The sequence below is a fragment of the Triturus cristatus genome, chromosome 11 (genome assembly GCF_964204655.1).
Source record: "Triturus cristatus chromosome 11, aTriCri1.1, whole genome shotgun sequence".
Lineage (NCBI taxonomy): Eukaryota > Metazoa > Chordata > Amphibia > Caudata > Salamandridae > Triturus > Triturus cristatus.
Genome location: NC_140594.1, coordinates 168,939,738 through 168,958,720, shown reverse-complemented (window position 1 = coordinate 168,958,720; position 18,983 = coordinate 168,939,738). Strand labels below are relative to the sequence as shown.

The 18,983-nt window shown below is 45.9% G+C and overlaps 1 protein-coding gene across 3 annotated transcripts in view; it reads left to right on the top strand.

Moving 5' to 3' along the window:
* Positions 1 to 18,983, top strand: part of LOC146783837 (P2X purinoceptor 7-like) — a 580,759-nt gene that overhangs the window by 240,035 nt on the left and 321,741 nt on the right. For all 3 annotated transcript variants that reach the window (XM_085635364.1, XM_085635362.1, XM_085635363.1), the window contains 2 exons: positions 4,861 to 4,932; positions 8,161 to 8,233. In XM_085635364.1, the coding sequence (XP_085491490.1) occupies positions 4,861 to 4,932; positions 8,161 to 8,233 (145 nt within the window). The remainder of the gene's footprint in view (positions 1 to 4,860; positions 4,933 to 8,160; positions 8,234 to 18,983) is intronic.

The following is an 18,983-nucleotide window of genomic DNA, read 5'->3' as shown; positions in this document are numbered from 1 at the left end:
TCCCATGCGGGGGCGGGAAAAGCAAATTTTTACAGCAAACTACACGCTGGGAAACAGTTACAATGTACGGAATCCCCGCTAGCATCCCGCAACATGCTTCAATATTTAAAAGCAAATAACTACCCAGCTAGCTAGTAATGTGAAAGTGGGTGTAATAGCTGGCACTGGATTTCCCTTTACAATGCAAGCTAATTTCGGGTCTTGGATGTTACATGCGCCGTGCAATTGTATATTCTTGCATACTAGTGAAGAAAAGCAAGCAGTTTAACTTACAATAGCAGATACACATAGTGTTGTGTGCAAAAGCGGCCAAGGGGCTAAATGGCGTTTAAACTTATAATACGCTTATGCTAACTTAACAGTGTGTGCAAATAGAACCCTGTCTTCAGTACAAGTGTAGATGGAGCTACATTCTTTCTATTTGATGGTTTTATAAAGCGCAACAGCTGCTCATTTAGTGTCCCAGCACAGGCTGTAAGAGTGATCCAGTTACTGACTTGTGATTAATGGGTAATGATCTTGAAAGCTGTTTTCTTCAAATTGCAGCTCACAATAGGCACTGATTACTATTAGAAGGTTTAGGTTTACATTTCATGAATAAATTACTGACAAAACTTTGTGGTTCTGTGGCTGCAGCTTTCACCACATAATTATGGATTTACTGCATTTGCCAAATAATTTGCTGCATAAATAACAAAATTTGCAAATTTCGCAAAATATGTTTCTGTCTAAAATATATAAGAATAATACTGCCAGAGAATGTGCAATATAATTTGCATTATTTTGTCCCGTTCATTAAGAAAATCTTGCAGCATAATTCGGTCCTCCATGCTGCATAACTTAGTAGCCGAGACAGTGTTTAAGCTCTGCGGAGCAGTGTGGCAGCTGTCATTATGATGATGATGAAATCCTATTTCACAGGAAACCTTGAAATAGCTCCCACATTTTACTGTTCACTTTGAAATATGTGTTAGACCGCAGCATTTTGTGCAATAAAAGCACCCAAACTTGTTCAAATAAACAAAAAAAAAATCTATCTATCTATCTATCTATCTATCTATCTATCTATCTATCTATCTAGATATAGATATATGTACACACGCGCACACACACAGATATATACATCCATACACTGGAAATTGCCACATCGTAGTTATAGCTAGGGCAGCGTTTTCATATAAATAGGGTTTTTGTTTCGCTACTACCTTTGGTGCTGTTTGACAAATCTTCACAAAACGTTCCCAAAAAAAAGTATATTCACTTCTGCTCCTTCCTGCAATGTTTTGCTCCGACCCGTCAAGCAGTGCCAAGAAAAAGGGGGTCCAAAACATTGATTTCCCATTTTCATTCTCATAGGGAACTTCTGGCGCGAATGGATTCATACCAAATTTGGAACTCAACTCTGAAAGCTTACATTTTGTCATTTAACATGGCATGTGTTATGTAATATGTGAGGCCATAAGCAGTGCAGAACAGAGATGCAAGTTATAGTTAGGTCAGTAGACTATAACTGGTTAATCTCAGATGTTTTTTGTTTTTACCTTTTATCAACACCTTATTATAACTTTACTTTAACCTTTGTTTTTTTAAGAGGGAATACTCACACCTACAATTAGATGCAGTTTAATTGTAGGACCTGTTGAAGTCCATGCCCAGCAAAACTGATGAGTCACAGCAGTAATCTCCTGTGTATGTTTTCTCTCTCTTATCCAAGATCCCTTTCCCCAGGTCAGCTGTCATCTAGCATATGTCATTTGTGTTGAGATGGTATTGGTTGTTTATTTGGTTAGGTGTAGAAGCATACATCGCTCCCATGGAATCAGGTCTATAAGGTTAGTGCTTTCTGACACCAACTAGGTTATCTTTGGTTGATGAGATCAGCAGTTGTGGTTGAGTGGTCCTCGTCTCTTCTGCAGTTTTAATACTATTCGTGTCTGGACTGGAGAAGTTGTTTTGGGCAGAGCGCGCACCATGGTAGTGCAATATATTTCCTTCTGTTTAATTATTTCTGCATTCCTCTGCTGAACTCTTTTACCTCCAATGGTCAATCTTCATGGGCCTGGTTGTGAGAACAAGTAGGTATTTTGGTGCCTAGGATGTTGTCTTTTTAGGTAGAAAGAGTTTTTGGAGCTGCATATATGGGAAGGGGTAAGTTCTGGTGCGTTTCCTCTGTCGGTCACCTGGTTGCTGTTCTACCTATTTTTGGCCAGCTACGTTTGTTTCAGCAATGTTGGCAATGTTTCTGCTTCTTGAGTGGTTCGCCTTTTTATGCCGAAATTGGAGCTTAATGGTTGGTTGGAGGGGTAGGGCTGTTGCATTTCTCCACTCTTATGCCAGACATGGCTTTGCTTGTGGAGTTTCAATCTGCCTGTTATCAGCATGAGCGGACACTGGATGGCGGTGCAAGATTTATTCTATCCCTTGTGGCTGGGTTCTATTCTCAGCTTGGTCAAGCAGAGATGATTGCCTGCATGACATTGTTCTTGTGCCTTATCCCTCCACCTGGGGTCATTACTTTGCTATCAAGACAAGAGGTGAGGAATCTGCGGGTAGATGCACTCTTTAGATGAGTAAGTTATTCACCTTCAGTAATATTGTTTCTGGCGGACATTCTATCTACCTGCAGATTCCTCATTGACCCACCTGCCTTCCCATTCTAAAGAATGTTCTTTCATGTTCCAAGTTAGTTTTTGCTCTCAATTCCAGCCAATATCACCATCATCTAATTCTAAGAGCTAGGGTAAAAGGACAAGAACTGACATTGTAGTACCAAGGAGGCCCATATACTGCTCTGAGGTTTTGTTTATGATGTCCATTATTATGGTGATGATAATGCATGGAATCTTGCAATAACCGTGTTAAACCTGTCTCCAATGTTCTTATTGCAGTCTATTTGTGACATCACTTCTCAGCTGTAATTAAGAAATATCATTACTACTCTAGTATGATATCTAATTATGGTTCAGTTATGACATCACAATGCCTCTGCTAAAATCAGTAGACCGTGTGAAGGGCATGTCATGGGACACAATTGCAAATGTTTAACCAACGAAAGTGAAAGGTTCCTTTTCAGCACTCTCATGTAAGCCTTTTTTCCCTGATAATTCACCGTTTTAAGCCATTATGGTCAAATGTGTGGACGCATGCCTGGTTATTGCACTACTGGGATCCCATACAAGAAAGTCTGAATCTATCTGTGAAAGTGACTTGCATTAAACTGCTTAAACTATCTGTGGGCTATTCACAAGGGTAACTTTGCACATGAGTAAATCTTCACATGTAAAGATACTCTTACACTCTTGAGTAACTTTACTACTTTTGGCTATTCATCATTCACGAGTGCACAGTTGGTCAAAAGTGTAGACTTACGGGAACCCATACTCTGAAATTCGGGGGTGGAGTCAGTAAAAACATCAAATATGACCATAAAGTTACTACTAACAACGACTTTGTAACCATATTTGACATTCTGTGTGCTTGGCGGAGAACTTTACAAGAAGGGTGGAGATTACCTTGTGATAAAGTATAGGGAAGGTAAGAAAAGTGTATTAAAGTTTAAAAACAAATTAATATATTCATATGTTAAATTATAATGTTAAATCATTTTTATATACGTATATTACATCTAGATAATTATTTTTTTAAATGGTACTACACTATTAACGTCATTTTAAATTAAATTTTTGGTAATCAAAGTAAATTAAACTTTAAAAAAAAAATTTTTAACTGCACCCAGGTGAAGTAAAATGTTTATATATTATGTACTAAATTAAAAATAAAATATTTATTTCTAATATATATTTATTTTTAGAACAGTAAAATAATGTTATATATATATTCATGTTTTTACATTTATTTGAACATTGTTTCCTATTGGGTTTTATCTAAGGTCTCTTCCCCTATAATTTTCTACCGTAGGGTGTTGCAGAACCTGTGAGTGGCCATGAGTCGTGCTAGACTTACTCTGGGTTTCAGATGGAGTACATTTACAACTGTTTTGGGTCCTTTTTGGGTGTATTAACTTTAGAACTGCAATTTGAGAATAGGAAGAGGCTTACTCTTTTGTGGGTGGTTGCAAGTCCCTCTCTAAACCCATCCCTGTGATTCCCTTAACCCCTCCTTACTCCCTACCACCCCATCCCAAAACATTCCCTCCCCTTTAACCCTAAATACTACCATTTCTCAGCCACTCTCCCAGCCCCTCCCTCATTTACTACGTAATTGTATACCTGTGTGTGAAGACATCGCCACAATTGGGCAGATATCTTTGTACATAAAAGAAAGGTTAGGCGGAGGTGGAGGCCACTGCACCTAGGTTTGTGAATAGCATTTTGCAGTACATGCAGACCTTAAATAGGTCCCTATTTTGCATACATGTATATGTTGCTACTGATGTGCTTATTTTCACATGACACATGCCACTTTTATTCTCTGTAGCTGAAACTAAATTGGCTCTGTTGAATTATGTTATGAAAGAAGTAAGCTAGAAAAAGTTTTGAGCAAAGATTATGGAGTGATCACGTAATGCAAGGATTAAAATGACCTATGCTATAGTTCAAACTGCTATTCAAAGTCACCTTGAGGGTCCATGACTTTATAAAGAAGATCAACCTTGTTCCTCTTTGTGGTTACGGTGTCATTGGTGACCTGCAGTATCCTTATAATGTACATTAGGGGATTTATTTATCCCATATATTGTTATTGTGCCTGCATGGTATGTTCAGTTTTGGGGTGTGGGTGGCATGCTAATGTTCAATTTGCAATCAACATATATAAAATCTATTTTAATAGACTGTCCTGACAGGGTAATAAGTGTTTGCCATCATTTCATTGCACTCTCTTTTCTTGTGTTTCCTCCAGGGAGTGGACTCCTTCTTTGTTATAACTAACATCATAAGGACTGAAAAACAAGTACAAGGCACCTGTGCCGAGGTAATTGAATGTGGGTCATGACTGCTCACTCCTGTACAGAGAGTTAATTCTTTGAATCCTCAAAACTTTAATGTGTTCATGCAAACCTTTGTGTTTTGTAATGCCTCGGATACAATTTTGAGTCTGTGTGTGTTGATGAAAGACTATTCGTAGGCTATATGAGAATAACTAAGATACATATTGTATTCCTAAAGGAATAATACACCATACACTTAGAAATTAAATAAAAGTAATTTTCCAGATTGTGATTTCAAACTTAATTACTTAAATCAATTCCATAGCACTCAAAAGTTCAGAAATGTTCTAAATGCATCCAAAGAACGAAAGTGGATCAGATGCCTGAAAAGAAAATGTTTGATAGGACTCATAAGAATTGACACTTAAAACGTACAGTTGGGAGGTGCATAAACTTGTATGCTGACTGCACAGTGAAAGACACACACAAGGTATGGTGCAGTAATGTCTTCGAGTTTCCCAAAAGTAGTATACTACTAAACAGAATATATGGCTGATCTATGAAAGGATGATTTAAGTATATATCATATTCGGTCCTAGAAGTGGTTGTCAATGTTTCAACTCTGTGGCCATAGTCCTTAGGTCATCATCAGGACAGTGGAGTGTGATAAAGTGGCACAGTTGCATGTTTATGCAAAAAAATGCCAGGGTGCACAAGATTATTCTTGGTCTATAGCGCCATAGGCTGTGAATAGAACAGCCAGAATTAGAGCTGTTGAAATATTGACCATTTTAATGATTACGGAAATTGAAAAATATCTGGTTTGGACGAGTTTTGGGCGTTTCTAAGGGTACAGTCAACAAAATAATACTCCTAGTCATGGATGATATACCCATTATTTTGGGATTACAATAAAAACCTTATCTGAATCAATTAGAGCTGTGTTGTCACCTTTCTGAAAATATACATAATCAGTGCTGAAGATAGTATGGAATAGTGCTTTTCAACTGCAGCACCACAATTGAGTCAGATTTTCAAGGTACCCACCAATAGTTCAAATGATGAGTATCTACATTTATTTTATGCGGTTACCCTTAAAATATGGTTTGGCACCGGCATATGCGTGCCAGTTTTAGACCTTTAAAGTGCATCACTCAGAAAAATTGTAAGGAAAGTTTCTCAACAAAAGGCAAAAGGTGGCTGGTATTACCCTTGGTGGACACTTCAATGCCCTGTATGTCTTAGTTAAATGCTTATGGTAACCCTAATGTATTTTGAAAGTGATTAATTTACATACGAACATTGCCTCCATTACTTTGCTTTCAAAGTTCTATCATCATAATTTGTTGGTGACAAATTATCATACTTAAATTGTTCATTATTTTATCATTGTACTACCGGATAATTAGGCTCTGACAAAGGCAAAATGTAATGGCCCTGATTACAAGTGAACTGTTAAATTGTGGCCCCGTTTGTGCAGGAATTGCAATTATAAGTGGTGCGACGTACCAGGTGCAATAATGTTTGCATCTGTGGGTGTGACCTACTGAAATTTAACAGGGAAAAGGTCCTCTATAGACCAGTCCATGCCGATTTTGCTGCAGTAATCACAAAGATCCATGTTATTCTCCCAAAAGATGTCATATGTCCAGTGCTGGCCCATTGTCGTTTTCCCTATGTTAGCATAAGTACATTGCAGACAGCCCTCTGCTTTGTGCACGTTACTATACAAACGTATTTTGCTTTGTGTCACACTGTACTTTCACACAGAACCCGCATTCTGATCTTTCCTGGGATTTAGTCTGAAAACTGTAGACCAGGTCGAACAACAATGCCCCTTGTTATTTTGTGCAGGTCAGGCTCTAGCACCTAGACAAAACACGCAGATGCAGCTGTTGTTTGGGAAAACGTACTTTTGCCATAAACACACACGTGGAGAGGGATCTTTCCGGGGAAGAGATTGTGGCAGCACCTGAGGTGAAGAACTTTCATCTGTGTATGCTAAGGTACCGGGCCTGCTGCCAACTACCAGAGATCTTCTGATATATAATCACTTTGCTTCTATAGAAGGGGAGGGGGGGTTTAGGCTACCCTGTCTTATATTATGACAGCCCCATTTATGATTTATGGACTACTTACCATGCTGACCGTATTTGTGTTCGTAATTTTCTTCCTTATTGTGGCACGTATACTGCATACTAGAGCACAGTAGTTAAAATAAACATTCTAAACTTTTCCTGTGTCTCTGTCAGGTCTTATTGTGGAGTAGTACGAGTCTGAGAGCTAAAGGGTGTGTCCTATAAAGCCGATTCCTAAGAGGATCGGGAGTGTTGTGTTCTGGGCTATCTAATCACTTGTTCCTCTGTGAGTAAGTAGGAAGGCAAGTGAGACACTGTAGCTAGAAGGTCTGGGGCACATGCCTACTAAGGTGGTAGGATGACTCAGTCTCTGCCTACTAAGGTTCTGTGATCCCAAGCATAGTTCTGCGCCTCCGCAGAATCCCTGCAACAAAGATTAATAGGTGATAATTATCACACCAATAAATTCCCAAAACCTCAGTGTCAAATCTTATCAGGTGTGATAAATATCACATCCACCACAGGCCACTCCTAATGAGTCCTGAACTGTGTAATGAACAATAACATGTGATTTGGATCAGCTGAGGTAAACACCAGCATGCTTGGTTCAAAATAAACAATGACAAGAATTTCCAGCTGAAAATTGTTAGGAATTTGTAAAACAGGATTTACTTCTCCCGATGCAGACTTTGTGCTGTTTACTGCGTTATTACCCCCTATTTGAAATTGACTGGCCTCCTAAAACTATGAAAACATACATTTATACAATGAAGTGGGAATGTAAGCCGCAGATCAGAAGTCCAACACCAAAGGTGAAACTTACAGCTAAAGAGACATTCCATTTCAGTCAGCTTTTCAAGTATTTGTACACTATTATTAAAAGTGGGCTTCAGAAGAAGATTGCTTTAATAACTGGGAAAGTTGGTACGTTGTTCCCCCTCCTCTACATACAGGTGTCTTCAAGAGGTTGTATGTGGTGGGACGTCTATAGTATACGTCTATAGTACAAGCCAAGCTGGGGGCACCCGAACATAAAATAGTGGGCAGAGCCCTAAGAATATCATTCAAGATCCTTAGAAGAGCCGGGTACTAAACGGGTACCTATATCATAGGGCTTTGGTGCCCTTTGAAGTGGCTTATCTTCTTGCTCAATTACAGGATTTAAAATACTTTCTATAATTTCCTGTTTTTCAGTATCCAAATTCCAATACAATCTGCTCTACGGATGAAATGTGCAAGAAAGGTCATGCAGCCCTGCAGGGTAATGGTACGTGCCCATATCTATGCATCTTTCTAATGCATGCACATATTATTATTTGTGCCCCTTGATTTATTGTAGTCCTAGTTGTTGGCATTGCCATTAGGACATGTCCACTTATGTATGATGCATCTGTACATATAGTTGTCATAACTTATATTATCTTAGTGTAGTTCAAGAGCAGTGGAGCACAGTGCATGTCAATAGAAGCAGTTTTGATGTTAGTGTGGTCAGAAATTGGGTTTTCTTCATATGTTGTCAACAAGTGTGATACCAGGTAGGTGTGTGGGTGATGAACGAGGTGTTTCTGGAAGATAGAGGCTTTCAGATACTTTCTGTGGTGGGAACAGCGATGGGTCAAGAATTGAGGTCTGAGGCAGGGTATAAATTATAATTCCCGATTCAGGGTGTGCAATCGGAGTTCTGTTTTCATCCCTTGGATTCCAGGCTTACGATTTTAAGGCTTTGTGTGTTGTTTTGATCACCATAGTAGTTGATTTTCTTTTTAATACCAGAAAGGGGGGTTGTTGGAGTTTGCTGCCTAGTTGATGATGAAATGAGTTTAAAATGCCAACTCGCCAACCATCATGCACCTACACAGCTACCAGTACATGCTGACAGCCCCAATTAAATAGCCACCCAGCCACGTTTATACACCCACTAAGTTTATATTCCATCATTAAATGCTGCCACACCCATGAAGCCAAGATGTCAGATGCACTCTTGAGAGGCTCTGCGCACCTACCCCTTTATCCACCATGAATCCTGACCAAACCTGCTCCATCCACCTTCTGCTGGTGTTTCCCACCGGCACGTCTCTTTCCTGAATTGATTGCCCCTGCGGCTGCAGATCCTGGGGTGAAACCCGACTGGGGCTTACACCCGTATGGGGGGGCGGGCTGCTGGGAGCTGCGGCCATGGTGCCTGGCAATGTTTGGGTGAACTGGCAGATGGCCCTGACTGCCCCTTGCTGGTCTGAAACACACCTTCCACAGCATTTGCCGTGATCACTGCCCAGGCCGGCGGGATTGAGACCCCCCTCTGGCCGGGTTGACTCCGCTGCTGGGACTGCCCTGCCTGGAGGATACGTTTGCAACACCAGCAAGGCCCCCCGAGGGAGCGAACTGTTGACGAGTGAAACCGGCACTATCAGGTGAGCCCATAATAACGGTGCTGCCCCTCTACGAGGGGTGGGAGAAATTTGCGTAGTTGCCCTACGCAAATTATCGCGAAATTGTTAAAAATCTCCGCGAGCACACAGAACTTTCGCAAAGAGGCGGAATTGCTTTTCCCACCCATTCGCGATGTGTTTTTGCGTGCTCGCGGGGAAATATATCGCTAACTTGCCCATGCGGTCGCTTATGGGTGCGGCCAGCTTGCTCGCGATGCTTATTTCCTGTTCCGGGTCGAATTACGTGTTTGCGATCGCAAACTCTCGCGGGATAGCGCGACCGGCTACCAACAATTCAACATCTCATGGTGCACGCGAACGGATAAGAAAACTCGTCGTGAATGCAGGGATCCGGTAAGTCGCTACTGCGCGTGCGAGAAAGCATTTTTAAAGCGCAAACAAGAAAATAATTTCCGGAAGTTTCAACAGCTCCCCGTTCTCTTAGGAACGCGGAAATGCCCAAACTTCGCAACTTCCACGAGCGGAACGGAATTTACGGCCCAGGCCTACACTCTACTACCAAGTGGCGGCTGGTGACATTTGAAAGTGGTGAGGCGTAAAACAATTGTAGTACTTCACTGTGGCAAGCGAGCGTAGCAATTAAGCCTTAACCACCTATGGGGGTTCTGGGGGGATTCTCCCCCGAGAAAATTTTGAAAAAAAGAGTGGGCAAATGGTGCATTTTCAAGCAAACCAGAAGGTGTGGCAGGCAGGGGTGCCCCTTCAAAAGCAGGCAGAAATAGTGGCAGGCAGGCAGTGAGCGGCGCGGCAGGTGTAGGCAGGCACACCCAAAAGAATGCAGTCAGAGGGCAGGTGCCAGGCAGTCAGAGGTGCACCTTCACAAGGCACGCAGAAAGAGTAGCAGGCACGCAGTGAGCGGCAGATGTAGGCTGCCACACACAAAGTGATGCAGTCACAGTGAGGAGCTGCCAGGCAGGCAGAGGTGCACCGTGACAGGCAGGCAGACAGAGTAGCAGGCAGCACTGAGCGGCGCATGTAGGGAGGCACACACAAAGTGATGCAGTCAGAGTTACAGGGAGCAGCTGTCACTGCCAGGCAGGCAGACTTGGGTGCCAGGATGCAGCACCAGCAAACAGAGGCTGAGGGAAAGGCGGCTGGAGAGAACACATCAGAGGGTGAGGCGGGCTGAGACTAACAATACAGGTGTGCTGGCTGTCATGGGGTAGGGGTATGTCTCGAGGCAGACACAAGTGGTTACAGGGCTACAGGCTACAGACATTCATAAGGTGTGCCCTCTCTCTTATGCAACTGAATTAGCACCGACCCCGTGTGCTCACTCCTACAGCCGTATATCAGTGGTCAGCCCCCTGCACCCGAATATGTACCCTCCCCTGCACCCCTGAATCTGCGCACACTACTACACACTGAACTGCCCGCATCTTCTCGCCCTGGTACCCGAAGCGTCACCACTGCACCCGGGCCCTCTCTTCTACATCCCTGAACCTGTGCTGTGCGCTCTCTGCCGAGCATTGTCCATGGCCTTCCCCTCCCACTACCCGAATCCTGCCCCCTCATGCACTCCCAAAGCTCTGCGCCCTCTTTTCAGCACACCTGGATGTATGCCCTCCTGTGCACCCCTCTGCACGACTGAACCTGTGCTCTCCCCGAATCCTCGTCTTCAGCCAGTGCCCTCCCCGCCCCTCAAACTGCACCAGCTCTACTTGGATAATTATTCATTTATACTAAAAACAGGCTCTTCTTGCATTAAACCTGCTAAATCTTATTACATCAACCATATCTGGGATAACAGCGAGTCCCTGTGTAACACTCGCCATGGAAACCAGAATGGCACGTTTCACCTACTCTGATATCCCGTGCCAATAACCAGCGAATGAAAAAAAGAGGTCAATTCGCGTTTCAGTGATCTCGGTTCTGAGTGGAACTCTATTGTGCATAGACGTGCGTGCAGCTGAGACTACATCCTGAGCAGTGGGTTCTAAGAGGAGTGCGCAGTCACGGCTCGCAATACTTGTGGGGGGGATCGTGTGGGGGCTGGGGGGGGTTTAAAAATAAAGTAAAAAAAGAAAACGTACCTGACCCGCGCCGCCTCTGCTGCTGGGCAGGGGTCTCGCGTTGGCGCCTTCAATGTCTTGTGCGTCACTGGAGTGGCTGGCAACCCCTCTCAGCCAATCCAGACGCTGCTCCAGCAGCGCCAGGATTGGCTTGAGCAGGGATACTCCCTGCCCATTAGGAGACTGGGGGCTGCGGCATGAAGCAACCCTCGCTCTCCTAAGGGGAAAGCTAGTGCGCATGTTCGGGCTGCTCGTAAAAACCAGCCCAAATCCAAACATGCGCTCTATTGGTGTCTAGTGCACTGTCACTCAAACCCTGAGTGCTGCCGCAGCCCCACCCCCTTCAGCGTCCCTCGTTCTACTTCTGATGCTAATTCCAATCAGGAGTCCTGATTGGAATTAGCATCAGAAGTATAACGAAGAATTTGTTATTTGTAATTTATTAAAACGATGTATGGGGCCGGAGCATTAGTGGGGCAACGCCCCAATGGACGCACCACCACTGCTCTACCTGCACACCCTCTCCCGGATGTGGTCCTGACTGAGAGCCCAGAGGTCGTGTCGGGCCTAGGCTTGGCTGTGAAGTAAATGGTGAACATTGATGCACTGAGCCCACGCACCTTGTCCGGCCCTGCTTCTGCATCTCTCCCTGCACCTATAGCTGCGAAACCCTAGTTGGAAGACACTGGATGCCGTCTCTGGCCCTCGGTGGGGCTGCTGCCAGAGATAAGCACGCAGGCAGGGGTGGAATTGGACTCAGGGCCCAACGTCCAGCTGTAGTGCGATATAGCTGCCTAGCGCGGCATCTGCTGGCGACACATCGGCGAAAAGACACATGGCCCAGGCCACGTTCAGTGTACCTGGGGCACACCCACAGAGGTGTGTAGGCAGTGCCTGTGAATCCTGCGAGGGACACTGAATACCGCCTGGCCAGACTGTCACTACTGAGTGAGCCGGGAGGACCGGTGTTGCTGCTCTCTCGCCTGTGCACCTCTCCCCACTGAACACGGTCCCAGCTGTGAGCCTGGGGGCTATATCGGGCCTAGGCTGGACCGCGTGGGGGAAGGTGCTGAGCCTCTGCACCTGGCCAGAACCCCACCCCACCCCAGCACCTTCCCTGCCCTTCCAGTTAAGGCACCATACATACAAGCCCTATATACCGCTACAAACATTTGGTGAGGACACAGCTGGGTCTGCACACACAGGCAGGGGCATGGGAGTGGACATGGGCCTAGGCCACCGCCACTGGTTTTGGTGTGGCGCTGCGGCCTGGTGTACTGCCCCCATGCTCTCCCTCCTGACTGCCAAAGAGTGAGTGGATGTGCCTGGAGGTTGATTTGGGCCTAATCCTGGCCGTCACCCACAAACTGCAGTGAACAGCCTGAAACCAACCTATAGCTAAGACCTGCACAGGCCTCCTGTTAACACCCTCCCTCCCCCCTTTCACGTGCCACGTGAAGGGACCCATGGAGAGCGGTCTGAGGTATACTGATGCCAGAAATAATAACCAGATATACCTCCTGGGGGGGGGAATTCTCTTTTGTTTTTGGGGGGCCTTCCTGGCACTGGCAGCCTTGGTTTGCGACGTTTCTTTCAGCAAACATACCTCGTGGCCTAGCTACTTTGCTATGCTGCCTTCATTTGGAGCCGCGTATACGATAACCCCCCCCCCCCCAACACAAAACCTATCTCCTCCACAGAACTCGTTTCTAAGGATGGAGAGCTTTGGATACTGCTACGTACCTATATCACCAGAATTAGTTCAGTGGCCCCTGCACTGATATGAGTCCCTGACAAGCACAATTGATCCAGCCTTCCTCTGATACTTATCACTTATTGCATTGCACACCTGCCCGGAACTGGGGCCGGTCTCTTCTTGTGCCCACAGCCCTGCCGTGCTGCCATTCGCTGGAGAACCGGTTATACTTAAACACTCAGCACAGATATTATACCTAGGCCCTCTGATGATCCAGCGTGGTAGCTTTTGAAATGACTAGATTGGCAGATTGCTAACAAACCTTTAGACATGCCTAGAGACAGGGGCATTGAACTCGCCTCACCAAACGCTGGCCACTAGAACGCCCAGTGCCCACCAGTTGGCCATGGGTCACCTGCACTCAGGGGCCCAACCTGCGACAACCCGTCCTGCTCAGTCCTAAAGCGTCCATCTGGAGACCAAATGGGGGGACGGATCGCCTGCCTCAGATGTTTCTCTTGATGCCAAACTGGTCAATGTCCTACAAGCTGTGAAAAATATCGACAAACCCTTGAGCGGACACGCGTCACTCGAGAGCAGAATCGACAGTGATGGCAGATTTCCCTCTACTACACGCAGATCATCGCAAACTCGCAGTCAAAGTGAATGTTGTAGAACATACGCTGGCTGAACTTCAACCAACAACTTGTGAAACAACGGTCTTGGTCCAGACCCTAGTGAACCATGTGCACATCCTGGAATGCAGAGCGGAGGACACGAAGGGCCGCACTAGAAGGAATAATATATGAGTGGTCGATCTTCCAGAAGAAATAGAGGGTCAAAATGTTGTAACCTATGCTGAGAATTGGATCCTTACCTTGCGGCCTAATGCTGCGCTCTCGCCCTTCTTCTAGATTGAACTTGAAAGTGCCAACGTGCAGACCGCTGCCTGATGCTAATCCCAGACCTTTTCTGTTTCACCTGATGAACTAAAGGGATCGTGTCTCCATCGTACGTGAGGCACGAAAATTGCAGGACATAAAAGTAAACAATGCCTCGGTCATGATCTTTCCTGACTATACCATGGCAGTCGAGACTGATTTGCATATGGCTGGGTCCAAACTGGGTTGGCGAAGAGAGCTAAAGAATGATGATGGATTTAACCCAGATCTGTGACTGGGGGTGAGTGTCTGGAAAGTTTCAGCACTCAATCCATCATTTCCTTGTGTTTGCTTTGTTCACCCTAAGTTGGCAGGGTATGCCCAGACGTGGATCCCTTGCTCACTTTGTCACTGGATTCAAGCTAGCCTGGCTGATGAGGGGTGTTATCCCAAAACTGGCCCCAGAATGCTTGTTTCCAGTCCAGGGAGGACCTGGCCTTGCAGTTCAGGCTGGACTGTTCCCTTGAGGCACAGGGTCGAGACTGATTTGCACATGGCTGGGTCCAAACTGGGGAGGCGAATTGAGCTAAAGAATGATGATGGATGCAACCCATATCTGTGACTGGGGGTGAGTGTCTGAAAAGTTTCTGCACTCCGTCCATCATCTCCTTGTGTTTGCATAGTTAATGGGACAGCATGTTTCTTCGACTCCTCCAAAGAGGCGTGGGACTGGATGGGATCTGCCGGACTTACGCCCTCACTCCCTTCACCCGTTGAAGTGAGGAGAACAGGGGATGGGGAAGGGGCCGCAATCGTGGACGCCGTTGGAGGACAAGTCACCCTCCTCAGCCTAGAGTGGTGCTGAACTTGGAACAAGTAAAACTAGAATGACAGCAAGCCTTAAAAATTGCGTCCACAATGCGAGAACACGTTCAGAATCCGGACCAGGATGCAAGCTCCACGAAATCCTTCAACAACTATGGCTCCTCTAGCTGATGGCTGTCGAGGGCAGACTCCTTGGCCCTACCGGATGTTACTCCACAAACGACATTCTATGAACTGCTAGTACTACTTGCCCCAGCGGCAATGCCCACTATAGGGCCTGATCCACTTTTGTATTGTCTTGTATCAGTAAACATAAATTACCGTTAAATTCCAGTAGCCGGGAACCTAAACATCCTGGCAGTCCTGCTAAAGAACCATGCAGGCGGAGTACAGGATTGAAAAGTAATGCAGTTGTCTGCTTCCACACAACTATAGTTGGGTATTCACACATCTTACACGTAACGGGTCCCCCATTTTTGGCTTTCACAACCTCATGCTTCCTTTGACCGGCCTATAAGGCTGGTGTTTGCCACAGGCAGTTTTGCAGTTTAGGTGGTTACCTGTTATTCCTCTGCTGTGGAAATGTTACACATTTTTTTTTCTTTCCCCAGTTATGACAAGTTGCTCTGGAATACCTGCCCCCCCCCCCCCCCCCCCCTTGACCGTGCTTGCCTAACAATTTAGACATATGTAGCGGGATCATTGGCCCATCTTCCTCATGACACACACTAACATCATCACCTTCAATGTGAGATGCATGCACACACCCTCGCGCTGTTACGCTGTGTGCTCTTACCTCAAACAGGGCTGCCCACATAGCCTAGCTGCAAGAGGCACACCTCACACTAACCAAAGCTAATCAACTTCCGTGACAATGGAGAAGCCAGGTGTTCACTAATTACTCTTCCTATGCGAGGGGAGTCCTGATATGGGTAAGGCCCGGAAACCCTTTCATGTTAGACGAGGTAACTGTGGATACTGAGGGCGGTTTGTCTTAATACAAGGTTGCCACAATAGTCGTGAACTATTATAAGGGTCAATATATGCCCCCAACATAGACCAGACCTCATACCTCCACAAGTTTTCTAGCATAATGTCTGGCTGGAGGGACATCCCATGGCTCTTAGGGGGAGTCTTTAACTCTATCCTTCATATCACACTAGACCATTCCACCCCCCACTGCCACGCACGGTCACCGCATCAAATGCCCAGGCTTTAAGCGACTGGATACAACATTGGAACTTAGTAGACAAATGGCGCGCCCGCAGCCATGACAGCAAGTGTACTCATTTTACTCTTCACAATGCAATCTACATGTTAGAATCAACCGAATGGTGGGATCAGTCACTCTCCTCCCCATAGTTTGACTGACTATTTAGGTTGCACGCACTCAGACCACAAACCTCAATTCCTGCACCTTACATGTGAAACGGACATTCTGGCCATAACCAGGTGGGGCCTCCGACTTGCAGCACTAGAGGACCCACCTTTAGGGAGCCACTGGGTGCAGCAACTGTGGAATACTTCAAACTCAACAGCAACTCTGCCACTGACGAGTTGATTGAATGTAATGCCTTTAAAGTGACCATCAGGGGGCATAGCCTGGGACTGACCTGGAACACCCACAAACAATTAGTTGGCAGTATCACCCCCATTGAAAACACGCTCTCGAGACACTCTTGGTAACAGACCCAGAATACGTCCATCGTTTGGCAGCAGCTCGCTGTGAACATACCTCATTACTAGAACACCTGAGATGCCTTAATTACACCGCACACTTATCCCGCACCCACGCGATCTCAGATATGCCAGGAACAGCCCCACACATTTTTATTTTGCTGTATGCCCTTACAGAACACCTTCTCCACACTCAATACGGGAAAACACCTAATTAACCCGCCACTATACCTTGCTTTACCAATCGACCATGAGAGTCAGACCCAATCGCCTGGGCGCATTTTTCTTCACAATTTGCTTGCTTGTCATTACACCCGAACAACGGGAGGAAGTTGACGAGTCAATCACAGTTTTTGAGCTCCACAAGGCCATCAAGGCCCTGGTGATGGGTAAGACTCCGGGACCCAATGGACTGCCGGCTGAATACTATAAAGCCTATAATCCGATACTGACCCTCCAATTATGCAACTTATATAGCGAGGCGCTAACTACTTCCAGTCTCCCTGTGTCATTACACAAGGCCCTACTCATCTCCCTGCCTAAGCCGGACAGAGACACCACCCCTCTGGATTCATACTGTCCCTTGGCATTACTAAACACTACTATAAAATACTGGCCAAGGTCCTGGCCAACTGCCTGGCACCCTTAGTTCCATCCCTGGTCCACCCAGACCAGACCGGGTTTGTCCCAGCCCGTAATACTTTGCTAAACATGCAGCGCTTTTTCAAGGTCTCCACATACTCTGCTCGTAAGCGGCCACACTCTAGGTGCCTGGTGCTGGACCTGAAGAAAACCTTTGATTCTCAAGAATGGGAATTTCTATTTGCCGCCTTACCTCACTGTGGTATTGGGTGTTGTTTTCTCCAACTGGTCCGACTGCTCTATACTGCACTGACAGCCAGAGTTAAGACGGGCTTCTACATATCAGACCCAATCGCAATATGTTGTGGCACCTGACAAGGTTGCCTGCTATTCCTACTGCTCTTCTCTTTAGCTACAGAAACTCTAGCTGCTGCCATCTGAGCACACAGCATGAGATGGGTCATCCCACTGGGAAATTAAACGCATGCCATTTCTATATATGCTGAAGACCTTCTACTGTATATCTGAGACGTGTATTTGGATCCCACCACACTGGCTCAGATACTCAATGACTCCACTGGCCTTTCTAGCCTGCAGGTCAACTGGGCCAAATCATGTTTGTTCCCATTTACTGCGGCATGTCCTTTTATACTTCGTGGCATTCCTATAGTGTGGCAACCTAATACATTCAGAGACCTGGGCGTTAGAATCTATCATCAACCGATCGACCTGTTAGAAGGCAATCTCGGAAGAGCTGGAACAGCTATCGGATCCCAGATGACCCACTAGCGCACACTCCTACTATCGGTCATGGGTAGAGTGGCTCTTCTCAAAATGGTAGTATTATCACCGCTATTATGCTACTTGACTAACATGCCCCTCTACATTGCACCCCCATCTTCCTTAAGTTCAAAAGCACCATGAGAAAATTAATGTGGAACAACACCCGCTGCCAGGTGGCACACTCTACACTGTATTTACCTATATACCAAGGTGGGCTTGCAGTTGCCAACATGGAATAATATTATCTTGCCTCCAAATTGCAATGGGTGACCAAATGGATGGTGGGGAAAAAGCTCTCTGACACTGCCACACTGTCACCAGCTTAGAAGCCCTTTTGGCGATACCCCAGCTATTTTATCCTTGCACTCGTGGAAGGCCACCGGAGTCATTGCTCCTAGGAGTAGCATACCGTTGCTACCACAGAAGCCTATACATCACATGCAACATGGTTCCATATGCATTGGCAATGCCCCTGTTCGGCATGCCTAGAGGTCACACTACTACCACATCTGCGGAAGTCTCCACTTGACAGGCAGTAGGCATACACACCTTATGTGACCTCTATCGAAACGGTGCCCTAATACCTCATGACATGCTGATGGACGAAGAGGGTCTTCCCCCAGGTCAATTCCTGCTCCATATAAAGTCCAATCCGAATTCCTCGCACCGCCAGCTTCTGCCTCAATACATTATCCAGAGGGCCTACCTTACCCCCGCCATAATAAATCGATACTTCCACCACGCAGACACCACTTGCCCGGATGTCACATGCCAAATGCTGACCTCCTCCACACAGTGACAGCTCCTCTGCTATGGCGGAGGAGCATCACCCCACTGCTTTTAAGCAGTGCCAACTTTAGAAACATAAAATGATAATACTTTAAAGTTATTATCATTTTATTGTTCGTGTCCTGCTGCTTTGCGCGTGGGCGGAGCTGCTCTGGGAGCTGGGGAGGAGTGGTTTGCCCACACCTAAGTGCGCAATGACTGTTTGTTCGGCCCTCTCGGGCCGCCCCAAACCGTCATGTGTACTTCCCTGTTCTCCATGCAGGCTGCATTACAGCCTGCGTGAAGAACATGCCCACCCCTCCAGCCCCTGGCTGAGCGCCGT